The sequence below is a fragment of the Oncorhynchus mykiss genome, chromosome 23, assembly GCF_057628025.1.
Source record: "Oncorhynchus mykiss isolate SJ-2025 chromosome 23, ASM5762802v1, whole genome shotgun sequence".
Classification (NCBI taxonomy): domain Eukaryota; kingdom Metazoa; phylum Chordata; class Actinopteri; order Salmoniformes; family Salmonidae; genus Oncorhynchus; species Oncorhynchus mykiss.
In genome coordinates, this window is record NC_143044.1 from 54,355,992 (window position 1) to 54,370,000 (window position 14,009).

General features: G+C 43.2%; 1 protein-coding gene across 7 annotated transcripts in view; it reads left to right on the forward strand.

The window, feature by feature from the left end:
• The first annotated feature begins 4,931 nt into the window (after positions 1 to 4,931).
• xpo1b (exportin 1 (CRM1 homolog, yeast) b) overlaps positions 4,932 to 14,009 on the forward strand; it is a 75,624-nt gene continuing 66,546 nt past the window's right edge. For 2 of the 7 annotated variants that reach the window (XM_090217699.1, XM_090217705.1), the window contains exons 1-3: positions 4,948 to 5,075; positions 8,045 to 8,176; positions 12,179 to 12,280. In XM_090217699.1, the coding sequence (XP_090073825.1) occupies positions 5,073 to 5,075; positions 8,045 to 8,176; positions 12,179 to 12,280 (237 nt within the window). In that variant the 5' untranslated portion in view covers positions 4,948 to 5,072. Of the gene's footprint in view, positions 5,076 to 5,139; positions 6,073 to 8,044; positions 8,177 to 12,178; positions 12,281 to 14,009 lie in introns of those variants that run through there. The other 5 variants (XM_090217701.1, XM_090217704.1, XM_090217700.1 and 2 more) reach the window with 3 other exon arrangements.

Consider the following 14,009-nt stretch of genomic DNA (forward strand, 5'->3'; position numbering starts at 1 on the left):
AGAAAGTGTCCGTCTCTCAATAGTGCAAAACGAATAGCCTGTTTTCCACCACAATGGATCTAATGAAGTCAATCAGTCCTCATCTCCTATCTCCTATCTCCTATCTCCTATCCTTCAAAGTAGCTCTTGCACGTAAGGTTTTTGTTTCAACCACTAGTAGGCGCTGTAGGCTTTAATTTGCACAGCAATCTCACCAGTTCACTTCTGAAGACACAAGGTGGCGCTGTTTATAGTTTACTGAGTGAGAGGCGTGTATATACACACCACTACTACACACTGTTTATAGTTTACTGAGTGAGAGGCGTGTATACACACACCACTACTACACACTGTTTATAGTATTTTCCTCAAAACATTACAATATGGAAACAGTGTGTACTAATACCATACTACTATTAAATTACTCAAATTATTTTCTATGATTTTCAACAATTGAGGATCCCTAACACATCTACTACCATGTAATTTATCACAAACAGCTTCCATATACACCGGTTTGAAAACAACACCACAATAACAACCTGACAAGTGTCAGACACAGACTTTATCGCCCCTCTACTTTGCAGGCTAGTATCAATCTACTTGCTCTCCCAAACCGTGCCAGAGTTCCAATATCTCCACTAGTCTGTATTATATCTCATAACACACTGCACTGGCTGGGCAACAACAACAACAGAAGTCAATATAGGTTTGTTGTGGTGGAACTCCTAGAACACCAGGGTCAGAACCCTATTATGATGTAATGAATAATGTATGTAAATGAGCTGTCCCCAATCACAACCAGACAGAACAAGATTTGACCAGTCTAATCCTGAGTGAGCGGGTTTGGTTGCTCACTTCCAATTCACGCACATGTGTAACAATGAATTCCTGTGCGAGAGAGTGAGAGCTGTTGACAGGGGAAAGGAGGAAGGGAGAGGCACAAATCACAGGCAGCCTAACCATTTTTCATTTTCAAATAATACCGCTCTCTCTCTCTGAAGTCAAAAAGTGACTTTTTTTCTCTGACAGGTTCATTTGAATAGTTTTATTGGGACAAGTCATGACAGGATAGTTAAATGATGCATACTATAGAAACATAGAATAGAATAGGTAGAATATATCTCTATAATATGATACAAAGCTGAAGAATGGAGTGAAAGGTATGGAGGGACTTTTAAATGTTCAGTGACAGCTGCAGAGTTCATTGGTCAGTCAATATTTGCAAACATTACTCAGTCAATATAGTGCACTTATAATACGTTTAGAGGTGGCTATGTCCCTTTTTAAAAGACGAATAGAGGTATATCCCTCTATGTAAACTAAATAACCCTCAAACAAAACCACGAGAGTACGAGAGAAGTCCAGATATTTCACACGGGTGTAAATCATATGCTGCCTGATTTGTCTGCCAATCTGTTAATATATTATATTCAAATCAGACAAGCTGTCGTTACAAGCGCAGGCTTGTTACTGTGCCTGCAGCTTGTCACGTCAGTAGGATCTGTAGTTCGCCTCATTGATTAATGAAGATAATCCATGACAACGTGTTCATGTACACAACAGTCTTCTTCTCTCTGTAGGCCGCCTGATGAAGGCTAGCTAATGATAAACGTCTTGGTTTTGTATCCATAAAGAACAATGTTTCCATCAATTTCAATTGCCTTTATAAGTTGTGACGGAATAATACCTGACATATATGTTCCTCTTATCTAGTCACTGAACCCTTTGCAATGTAAACAACAGAAACTGAACTTATATAGCTTTCATTTAACCAGGTTAGAATCCCTTTGAGAATTAGAAACCTATTTTCTCTTGAGGCAGATCTAAATCTCAGAATCTTATTTCAACAGTCCGTGCACACAGTGCATCCCAAATGGCACCCTATTCCCTTTATAGTGCACTACTGTCAACCAGGGCCCTAGATAATGCACTACTGTCAACCATGGCCCTATATAATGCACTACTGTCAACCAGGGCCCTAGATAATGCACTACTGTCAACCATGGCCCTATATAATGCACTACTGTCAACCATGGCCCTATATAATGCACTACTGTCAACCATGGCCCTATATAATGCACTACTGTCAACCAGGGCCCTATATAATGCACTACTGTCAACCATGGCCCTATATAATGCACTACTGTCAACCAGGGCCCTATATAATGCACTACTGTCAACCATGGCCCTATATAATGCACTACTGTCAACCAGGGCCCTACATAATGCACTACTGTCAACCAGGGCCCTATATAATGCACTACTGTCAACCAGGGCCCTGTATAATGCACTACTGTCAACCAGGGCCCTATATAATGCACTACTGTCAACCAGGGCCCTATATAATGCACTACTGTCAACCAGGGCCCTATATAATGCACTACTGTCAACCAGGGCCCTATATAATGCACTACTGTCAACCAGGGCCCTATATAATGCACTACTGTCAACCAGGGCCCTATATTATGCACTACTTTTGACCAGAGCCCTATATAATGCACTAATGTCAACCAGGGCCCTAGATAATGCACTACTGTCAACCATGGCCCTATATAATGCACTACTGTCAACCATGGCCCTATATAATGCACTACTGTCAACCATGGCCCTATATAATGCACTACTGTCAACCAGGGCCCTAGATAATGCACTACTGTCAACCAGGGCCCTAGATAATGCACTACTGTCAACCAGGGCCCTAGATAATGCACTACTGTCAACCAGGGCCCTATATAATGCACTACTGTCAACCAGGGCCCTATATAATGCACTACTGTCAACCAGGGCCCTAGATAATGCACTACTGTCAACCAGGGCCCTATATAATGCACTACTGTCAACCAGGGCTCTATATAATGCACTACTGTCAACCAGGGCCCTATATAATGCACCACTGTCAACCAGGGCCCTATATTATGCACTACTTTTGACCAGAGCCCTATGGGACTAGGATGCCATTTGAGCCGTCCGTTTGTCTACCTGTTAAATTTAAACCTGACGGAGCTGAGATCACTGAGGGAGGTTACTCAAACGCTGATTTTTTTCTCAAGTTCCTGGAAAGCCGACAGCCCTGTTTGTTTTTCTTTCAAGGTGGAATTTCTTGGAATTTCACATCGACTTCAAGAGAACGGGAAGATGAGAGAAAATCTAAGCCAGAGGGGACTATACACACTCTTTCAAACATTTACTGAATGACCTGCATGGCTGAGGACTTATCTTGGCCTGTGTGTATATTTCTGTATATGGTTTACCTAAATGACTCTTCATTGCTGTTATCTTTCAGGCTTGGCTCTAGTAGGCTAGTGAAGGCATCACGTTCACACATAGACAGGAAGATAACCATTTTTTTCTGTGTGTAGCCAGCACATATTGTTAAAATATGCTTAAACCCAAAAAGCTTTGAATGAACAAATATTCTTCAACCCAAAACGCTTTGTAGAATATGGGTGAATTATCTAATATGATTCAACCCAAAACGCTTTGTAGAATATGGGTGAATTATCTAATATGATTCAACCCAAAACGCTTTGTAGAATATGGGTGAATTATCTAATATGATTCAACCCAAAACGCTTTGTAGAATATGGGTGAATTATCTAATATGATTCAACCCAAAACGCTTTGTAGAATATGGGTGAATTATCTAATATGATTCAACCCAAAACGCTTTGTAGAATATGGGTGAATTATCTAATATGATTCAACCCAAATAGCTTTGTAGAATATGGGTGAATTATCTAATATGATTCAACCCAAAACGCTTTGTAGAATACAGGTCAATTAACATTTGACCAAAAAAAAAGAAAAATGTGAACTTCCACTGGACACCTGCTTCGTCGAACATCTCATTCTAAAACCATGTGCATTACTATGGAGTTGGTCCCTCCTTTGCTGCTATAACATCCTCCACTCTTATGGGAAGGCTTTCCACAAGCTGTGAGTGTTGCAACTGAGGACAGGCAATATTTGTGCGCTACGCCCTTCAGCACTCGGTGGTCCCATAGAACTTGTGTGGCCTACCACTTAGGGCTGAGCCGTTGTTGCTCCTAGACGTTTCCACTTCACAATAACAGCACTTACTTGACACGGGCAGCTCTAGCAGGGCAGAAATTTGTCAAACTGACTTGTTGTCAAGGTTGCATCCTATGACAGTGCCATGTTGAATATCACTGAGCTCTTCAGTACGGGCCATTCTACTGCCAATGTTTGTCTATGGAGATTGCATGGCGGTGTGCTCAACAGGTGTGGCTGAAATAGCCGAATCCACTAATTTGAAGGGGTGTCCACATACTTTTGGTCATGTAGTGTGCATTGTAAAATGGCAATCAAACTTGTGCAGAATAGCATGCAATGACAGTGTGCACGGTCTGCTTAATTGATGACCATGTTTGTTTGTGTGCAAAAGTATATAAAATGAAAACCACACACTGATTATTGCACGTGTGTAATAGCCATGTAATGATTGAAAATCTGTTATTAATGTCTCTCTCTATGATAGCTCAAATCACACTGAGCACATTGAATTTGAGGGTAACAGCGTTGTGTTGCTGGGTAAGGTAGCCTATAGAATAATGGCACGTACGTCCTTCTGAATCCTCGCTCTCATTTATGTTAGCGGATGACTTTACTAGTACGGCTTGCCGACACTAAATCCAGTATTTTTCCATCAAGTGGCACGCTGGGTCACGTGACAGTTAGGGTTTAAAAAAAACGCTGTCATGTTTGCATCCTTTACAGAGAGTAGCAATGATACTACATATTTGTTTAACTTCTCCTAAATTGCAATCGGGACTAATGTTACATGGTCTTTGATGCTAACGTCATGTTCTGAACTGAAGAGGGACACCACATAGCGTGGACATTTCCCTTCCATGTCATTTTTGTAAACTTGTGCAGTGCGCGGATTCATCGTAACCACTCCCACTCGTGGCTGGTGGAAAATTACCAGCAACAGGCTCACGAGTCAGGCGATTGTATTGTGGACTGTATCTCCTTTACCTAATGTAAACACGTTTCCTCTTTGTATCTCGTGTAGGTTGCACAGCACAGACTAGCGAATTGCAATGTCATGATCACAACAAAACAGCGTGATGGTGAACTGGGTCGATCACGAAATGAAATGCTGTTGATAAGTCACACATCCTTTTGCAATGGATACAGTGTTGGAAAATCATATTTCTCTAAACGTCAATCAAGTCAAGGCTATTGAACAATACCAGCGACACTTCTCAAGTTGCAAAGTGATTGTTGATTGTTAACAAACGCGCACACAATGGCAAAACAATATTGAAAGCACTATTTGCCATTCACGTTGGAGGCATTGAAAAGTCCATTCTGCTTGATCGGAGTCCGCCCTCTTTTTTCTGACCACGGGCGGAGCAGTCGCGTGGGTGCCTGGACGAATTTAAATTGATTGACAACGGAGTTACCCAATAGAGTTTAAGCAACGATGTCCGTAAAAAACAACCCCACCAATGGGAGTGTAAAATGGGCGTGACGTTAGTCCAAACTTTCCGCGGCGCCATCGGCTGAAAACTAAACCGAGATGGAATCTCCCAGTCTGAACCGGTTTCAACCGGTTATGTGAGTTAGTTGCTTCAACGAGGAGAAGAGGCGCAGGAATACAATCTCTCAAACCGCCCCGCTGCAACAAAAAAAAACAACATTATAGTTAAAGAATTAAATTGTAAATTAAGGTTTATTTTTATTTCGTAAAATGAATCGGAGTATATTATTGAGCGTACCGTGATAATAGTTGCGGAATCCACATCTGTGATCCTTATTAACTAGCCATCAATATACACCTTCTGGAATTGGAGCCAGCTAACGTGTCAGAGATAACAGTAACGTTAGCCAGTCTATTTCTGACTAAACAACGATATTGTATATAACCTTGTAGCAAGCTTCCCTGTGGGGAAAAAAGCCAATCTTCTTTCAGTCAGAGGCTTGGACTTTTGGTAGGTAACTCAGGGGTGCAAAGTAGCATTTGACTTGGGGGGGGTAAAAAATATATATATTTTAGACTTTAATTTCACTTTTGGAATGTAAAATCCAGAGAGCATCCAGTAATAAAGTGTAACTACTAGTTAGGTAAGTAAGTGGTAACGTTGCTGTGTGATGCACTTTACAAGGGATGCTGGTGTGTGAGAAAGTCCGCTAGTGTTGGGTGTGAGTGGTGTGTGGTGATGATAGCAAGCAATGCTGAGGACCAGGGGGACGACAAACAAAAAAATAATGAATTAATTCATCCAGTCCTTCCTCAGAAACAGCGTCCGTGGTGTGAGCGGATGCATTTTGTTGCTAGTTTTCTAACGTTAATTGTGCTAACTTTACCAGTGATGCGCCGTGTTTGGACGGCAAAGTTAGTTGTTATTTTAGTAAGGCATAAAAACATTACGATGCATAAGGGTCATAGTTACTTTTCAAACTTATTTAAAAAAAAAATAAGCTATTTTGTTAGACGTGTATTACTTGCTGTACAGCTAACTGTCTGGGTAGTAAAAGGACGCAAGCCTTCCCTTTGATAAGCGTGGAGTGGGAGGGGTAGGGGAGGCGTGTGTCTGGGAGTCAGGGTGATGATAGCCTGCTATGGAGGACCACACGTTTTCTCTGGAGGCATAGACTTCCTTTTGTCTTGGTATCAACGACAGTCCTATCAATAGCTTGATACCGAATCAGAATTTAGCCAGGGCAATGCGCTGGTGGTGCTGTGTGTATTTACTATTTTACATTTTTTTAATCGAATTGAGATCGTTGAATTTTCCCCCATTTGAAACGAACTTGTAAACCAGCCTTACCTGTATCGAGTTTCGCTAACTTGTTATCGTTTACGAAGTGTTGCAGGTTATGGATAAATGTCACGTGGGCTGCTTAGCGCATGTTTTATTGCCGCGTTCAAATCTACTGGGAACTATTACATCTCTGACTTAAGTTGTCGGGGAAAAAAACGAGCTCTGACTGGGAAAAATCGATTTGAATGGTCATCAAACTCGGGATGTCGGGCCTCTTTCTAGAGCTCCGACTTTCCCACCCGAAGATCAATGATGTCATGATTTGACTTTGTATTTTTCCATGCACCCAGTTGTTTTGAACGCGGCATTATATAGACCTGGAACGCACCCAATACTACCTAACGTTAACTACACGGTCACACGGTAGCTATCAACCGAAGTTGGTGGTTGTGTTAAGCGAGATAAACTGATTGATCGCATCGGATATAAGACGATAAAACAGCTTATTTCAGTATTCTTCTACATTCGTCAGTGTTTACTGTAAAATTTTAAGGTGTGTTTGAACTTCAAAATAGCCACGCCTGGCAGGTGCAGATGTAAACAAAGTGACGTTCTGTGGCACGTGGTTCGATTGTGTCCTGGAGGTGGCATGATAATGTGATATTTTCAGTATGTCACACATGTTTGTTTGTTAAACGATATCAGAAAAAGCTTTTTATGAATTGTCAAAATACAACTGTCAGAATGTTCCTTTATGGAAAGGGTATATGCCTGATCTAAACTTAGCTGTCATTGTGTTTTGTTTTTCAGTGTATTTTCTTATTTATAGCTTTGAGTAGTTTGTGTGACAAGATATAACTTATTGGAAAAAGTGAGCAAGGGGCCAGCTCATGTCATGCTTGTTTACTGGTGGAGATGATGAGGAGGGGTGTATCACAGGAGGTTGCTGTGAGGAGGACAGCTCATACTAATGTCTGGAATGGAATGGTATCAAACACATGGAAACCGCGTGTTTGATGAGTTCGATATCTTTACATTTATTCCTTTGCTGCCATCACTTTGAGCCATCCTCCCCAATTTAAAGAGCCACCAGCGTCCTGTGTGTGTGTGTGTGTAACTGACTGGGGATGGGAAGCAGGGGAAGGGGGTTAGGAGAGGTGGTTAGCTGGTTGGAATGCTCCATTCATTCACATGACTCTCTGCCTGTTGCTGTTGAATGTTTTCTCTGCCTCTGTCAGTCATTACACACACACACACACACACACACACACACACACACACACACACACACACACACAGTCTAACCCCCTCTTTGCTGTCCATCCTTACAGAGCTCCATGCCAGCAGTTATGACAGTGTTAGCAGACCATGCAGCGCAGCAGCTGCTAGACTTCAGCCAGAAACTAGACATCAACCTGTTGGACAACGTGGTCAACTGTCTGTACCACGGGGTCGGAACACAGGTAAGTAGTACTGACACTTGACCCCCCCCCCCCCTTACTACCACTGACTTCCCCCCCTTACTACCACTGACTCCCCCCCCTTACTACCACTGACTTCCCCCCCTTACTACCACTGACTTCCCCCCCTTACTACCACTGACTTCCCCCCCTTACTACCACTGACTTCCCCCCCTTACTACCACTGACTTCCCCCCCTTACTACCACTGACTTCCCCCCTTACTACCACTGACTTCCCCCCCTAACTACCACTGACTTCCCCCCTTACTACCACTGACTTCCCCCCCCTTACTACCACTGACTTCCCCCCCTTACTACCACTGACTTCCCCCCCTTACTACCACTGACTTCCCCCCCTTACTACCACTGACTTCCCCCCCTTACTACCACTGACTTCCCCTCCTTACTACCACTGACTTCCCCCTTACTACCACTGACTCCCCCCCTCCCCCTTACTACCACTGACTTTCCCCCCTTACTACCACTGACCCCCCCCCTCCCCCTTACTACCACTGACTCCCCCCCTCCCCCTTACTACCACTGACTCCCCCCTTACTACCACTGACTTCCTCCCGTACTACCACTGACTTCCCACCACTGACTACCCCCCTTACTACCACTGACTCCCCCCCCTTACTACCACTGACTTCCCCCCCATTACTACCACTGACTCCCCCCTCTCCCCCTTACTACCACTGACTTCCCCCCCCTTACTACCACTGACCCCCCCCCCCCCTCCCCCTTACTACCACTGACTTCCCCCCCTTACTACCACTGACTTCCCCCCTTACTACCACTGACTTCCCCCCTTACTACCACTGACTTCCCCCCCTTACTACCACTGACTTCCCCCCCTTACTACCACTGACTTCCCCCCTTACTACCACTGACTTCCCCCCCTTACTACCACTGACTACCCCCCTTACTACCACTGACTTCCCCCCCTTACTACCACTGACTTCCCCCCCTTACTACCACTGACTTCCCCCCCTTACTACCACTGACTTCCCCCCTTACTACCACTGACTTCCCCCCCTTACTACCACTGACTTTCCCCCCTTACTACCACTGACTTCCCCCCCTTACTACCACTGACTTCCCCCCCTTACTACCACTGACTTCCCCCCCTTACTACCACTGACTTCCCCCCCTTACTACCACTGACTTTCCCCCCTTACTACCACTGACTTCCCCCCCTTACTACCACTGACTTCCCCCCCTTACTACCACTGACTTTCCCCCCTTACTACCACTGACTTCCCCCCCTTACTACCACTGACTTCCCCCCTTACTACCACTGACTTCCCCCCCTTACTACCACTGACTTCCCCCCTTACTACCACTGACTTCCCCCCCTTACTACCACTGACTTCCCCCCTTACTACCACTGACTTCCCCCCTTACTACTCTGACTGGGATATATGGTTGTCCCAACTAGCTATCTTCAGATGAATGTACTGACTCTGACTGAGATATGTGGTTGTCCCACCTAGCTATCTTCAGATGAATGTACTAACTGTAAGTCACTCTGGATAAGAGTGTCTGCTAAATGACTCACTAACTGTAAGTCACTCTGGATAAGAAGAGTGTCTGCTAAATGACTCACTAACTGTAAATCCCTCTGGATAAGAGCGTCTGCTAAATTACTAAAATGTAACTGTAAGTTGTCAAGTAACCCAAAAGTTAATGGAGTTTTGCGGGATTTGTAATTTTGCTATGATGGTCGCTTGCCCGGGTGCCTTACTCAGTTTTACTTATAGTTTTTTGGGGACAGATAGAAGAACAGGGAGAGATACTAGTTACTATTGCAGAAAATAATGTCTGAAATTGTAATGTATTAACAGGGACAGCTTTTCTATCACACTTTTTCATTGGTTGAAGGGTTTAAGTTGAAATGCATCTGCCTTTTTAAATGTTGAGTGTGTTTGTGCAGGGCATAAAATGTACCAGTCACTCATGTTTTGGTGTACCAGCCACTCACATTTTTTACCAGACAAAATATATTTTTCTGTTAAAAATGTCAGAAATGGATGAGAATGCTTTATAATGTGTCGAAAACAATAAATGTATTACTAGTAAGAAGTAATGTGGTATAGTTCTTATTTCTTTCATTTTTTAAAACCAATATGCCAACGTTTATATGTATATCTCCGTTCAAAAGTTTGGGGTCACTTAGAAATGTCCTTGTTTTTGAAAGAAAAGCACATTTTTTGTCCATTAAAATAACATCAAATTGATCAGAAATACGGTGTAGACATTCTTAATGTTGTAAATGACTATTGTAGCTGGAAACGGCTGACTTTTAATGGAATATCTACATAGGGGTACCGAGGCCCATTATCAGCAACCATCACTCCTGTGATCCATTGGCATGTTGTGTTAGCTAATCCAAGTTTATCATTTTAAAAGGCTAATTGATCATTAGAAAACCCTTTTGCAATTATGCTAGCTGCCCTTCTAGGCAAGAGTTGCTCTGTCTAGTGTCTGTGTTATTTTGCCCATCTTAATCTTTTATTTTTATTGGCCAGTCTGACATATGTCTTTTTCTTTGCAACTCTGCCTAGAAGGCCAGCATCCCGGAGTCACCTCTTCACTGTTGATGTTGAGACTGGTGTTTTGCGGGTACTATTTAATGAAGCTGCCAGTTGAGGACTTGTGAGGCGTCTGTTTCTCAAACTAGACACTCTAATGTACTTGTCCTCTTGCTCAGTTGTGCACCGGGGCCTCCCACTCCTCTTTCTATTCTGGTTAGAGCCAGTTTGCTCTGTTCTGTGAAGGGAGTAGTACACAGCGTTGTACGAGATCTTCAGTTTCTTGGCAATTTCTCCGGTGGAAGAGCCTTCATTTATCAGAACAAGAATAGACTGACGAGTTTCAGAAGAAAGTTCTTTGTTTCTGGCCATTTTGAGCCTGTAATCAAACCCACAAATGCTGATGCTCCAGATACCCAACTAGTCTAAAGAAGGCCAGTTGTATTGCTTCTTTAATCAGAACAGTTTTCAGCTGTGCTAACATAATTGCAAAAGGGTTTTCTAATGATAAATTAGCCTTTTAAAATGATAAACCTGGATTAGCTAACACAACGTGCCATTGGAACACAGGAGTGATGGTTGCTGATAATGGGCCTCTGTACGCCTATGTAGATATTCCATTAAAAGTCAGCCATTTCCAGCTACAATAGTCATTTACAACATTAACAATGTCTGGGCTGTATTTCTGATCAATTTGATGTTATTTTAATGGACAAAAAATGTGTTTTTCTTTCAAAAACAGGGACATTTCTAAATGACCCCACACTTTTGAATGGAAATGTATATATTCTTATTCCATCCCTTTGGATTTGTGTGTATTAGGTAGTTGTTGTGGAATGGTTAGATTACTTGTTAGATGTGTGTGTATTAGGTAGTTGTTGTGGAATTGTTAGATTACTTGTTAGATTTGTGTGTATTAGGTAGTTGTTGTGGAATTGTTAGATTACTTGTTAGATTTGTGTGTATTAGGTAGTTGTTGTGGAATTGTTAGATTACTTGTTAGATTTGTGTGTATTAGGTAGTTGTTGTGGAATTGTTAGATTACTTGTTAGATTTGTGTGTATTAGGTAGTTGACGTGGAATTGTTAGATTACTTGTTGGATTTGTGTGTATTAGGTAGTTGTTGTGGAATGGTTAGATTACTTGTTAGATGTGTGTGTATTAGGTAGTTGTTGTGGAATTGTTAGATTACTTGTTAGATTTGTGTGTATTAGATAGTTGTTGTGGAATTGTTAGATTACTTGTTAGATATTACTGCACAGTCGGAACTAGAAGCACAAGCATTTCGCTGCACCACCAATAACATCTGCTAATCATGTGTATGTGACCAGTAAGATTTGATTAGGTTTGAAATTGACATCTTTACTCGCCAATGACAATATCTACCCGTATTTGGCAGGCGGCGTGTGTGTGAAAGAGTGTGTGCCTATGTTTCAAAATGGTATTTCATCCATTCCTGTTCCTGCGTTGCAGCAAAGGCTGGCTCAGGAGGTTCTGACCCAGCTGAAAGAGCACCCGGATGCTTGGACCAGAGTGGACACCATACTGGAGTTCTCCCAGAGCATGAACACCAAAGTAAGTCAAAACCCCGCAGGGAGCACCCGTTGGTGGAGGGTCGCAGCACTCCAGCTGTGAGGAAGTTAGGTGCTTGTAGTTACAACTCACTTGTCACTCAGTCGGTAGAGCATTACGCTCGCAAACGCCAGGATAGTGGGTTCCATTTCCCCACGTCACATGTATGTAAACATGCACGCACACATGACTAAAAGTCGATCAGGATGAAAACGTCTGCTAAATGTCAGATACAGTGGTATTACTTAGGCCCTTTCCCCCTTGAGGAGCATATGGCATCAACAGCAGCGCCCTTACATAGAACAACAACTTTAAACAGGGTTCGATGGATCAAACTAAAACACACACACACTCAAACGTAGGTTATCGTTTAGTTCTGTCTGCCGAGCCCAATGGTAGGTTATCATTTAGTTTTGTCTGCCGAGCCCAATGGTAGGTTATCTTTTAGTTCTGTCTGCTGAGCCCAATGGTAGGTTATCGTCTAGTTCTGCCTGCCGAGACCAATGGTAGGTTATCGTTTAGTTTTGTCTGCTGAGCCCAATGGTAGGTTATCGTTTAGTTTTGCCTGCCGAGCCCAATGGTAGGTTATCGTTTAGTTTTGTCTGCCGAGCCCAGTGGTAGGTTATCGTTTAGTTTTGTCTGCTGAGCCCAATGGTAGGTTATCGTTTAGTTTTGTCTGCCGAGCCCAATGGTAGGTTATCGTTTAGTTTTGTCTGCCGAGCCCAATGGTAGGTTATCGTTTAGTTTTGTCTGCCGAGCCCAATGGTAGGTTATCGTTTAGTTCTGTCTGCCGTGCCCAATGGTAGGTTATCGTGTAGTTCTTTCTTCCCGAGCCCAATGGTAGGCTATCGTGTAGTTCAGTCTGCCGAGCCCAATGGTAGGTTATCGTGTAGTTCAGTCTGCAGAGCCCAATGGTAGGTTATCGTGTAGTTCTGCCTGCCGAGCCCAATGGTAGGTTATTGTGTAGTTCAGTCTGCCGAGCCCAATGGTAGGTTATCGTGTAGTTCAGTCTGCCGAGCCCAATGGTAGGCTATCGTGTAGTTCAGTCTGCCGAGCCCAATGGTAGGTTATCGTTTAGTTTTGTCTGCCGAGCCCAATGGTAGGTTATCGTTTAGTTCTGTCTGCCGTGCCCAATGGTAGGTTATCGTGTAGTTCTTTCTTCCCGAGCCCAATGGTAGGCTATCGTGTAGTTCAGTCTGCCGAGCCCAATGGTAGGTTATCGTGTAGTTCAGTCTGCCGAGCCCAATGGTAGGTTATCGTGTAGTTCTGTCTGCCGAGCCCAATGTTAGGTTATCGTGTAGTACTGCCTGCCGAGCCCAATGGTAGGTTATCGTGTAGTTCTGTCTGCCGAGCCCTGTCGTTCTCCCTATGTCACAAATGATCTGATTTGATAGAATTTTGATAGAATATTTCTGGAGGGATGGTTGGTTGTTTTGGTTGGTTGTTTTTTTTTTACCACTAAGTTACTATGTTATATTTGCCTCCCCAGATGGTTTGGTTAGTTGTAAAGGGGTACGCAGACAGGAGGGGGAGATGCCATGCTTAGCTTACCTTTTATAAGAGCTACCCGAAGTCTCCTCTTGACAACACCGTTCGGGGGAAACGATAAAACAAGCCCCCTCCCGCTGAAGAGCAAAACAATAGACCAGCCTGGTAAGCAGAAAGATCACTACCTTGTTTAGCTAAGTAGTGGCGTGAACATCTTTGCGACCTCATGTTGTTCCATTTCTAT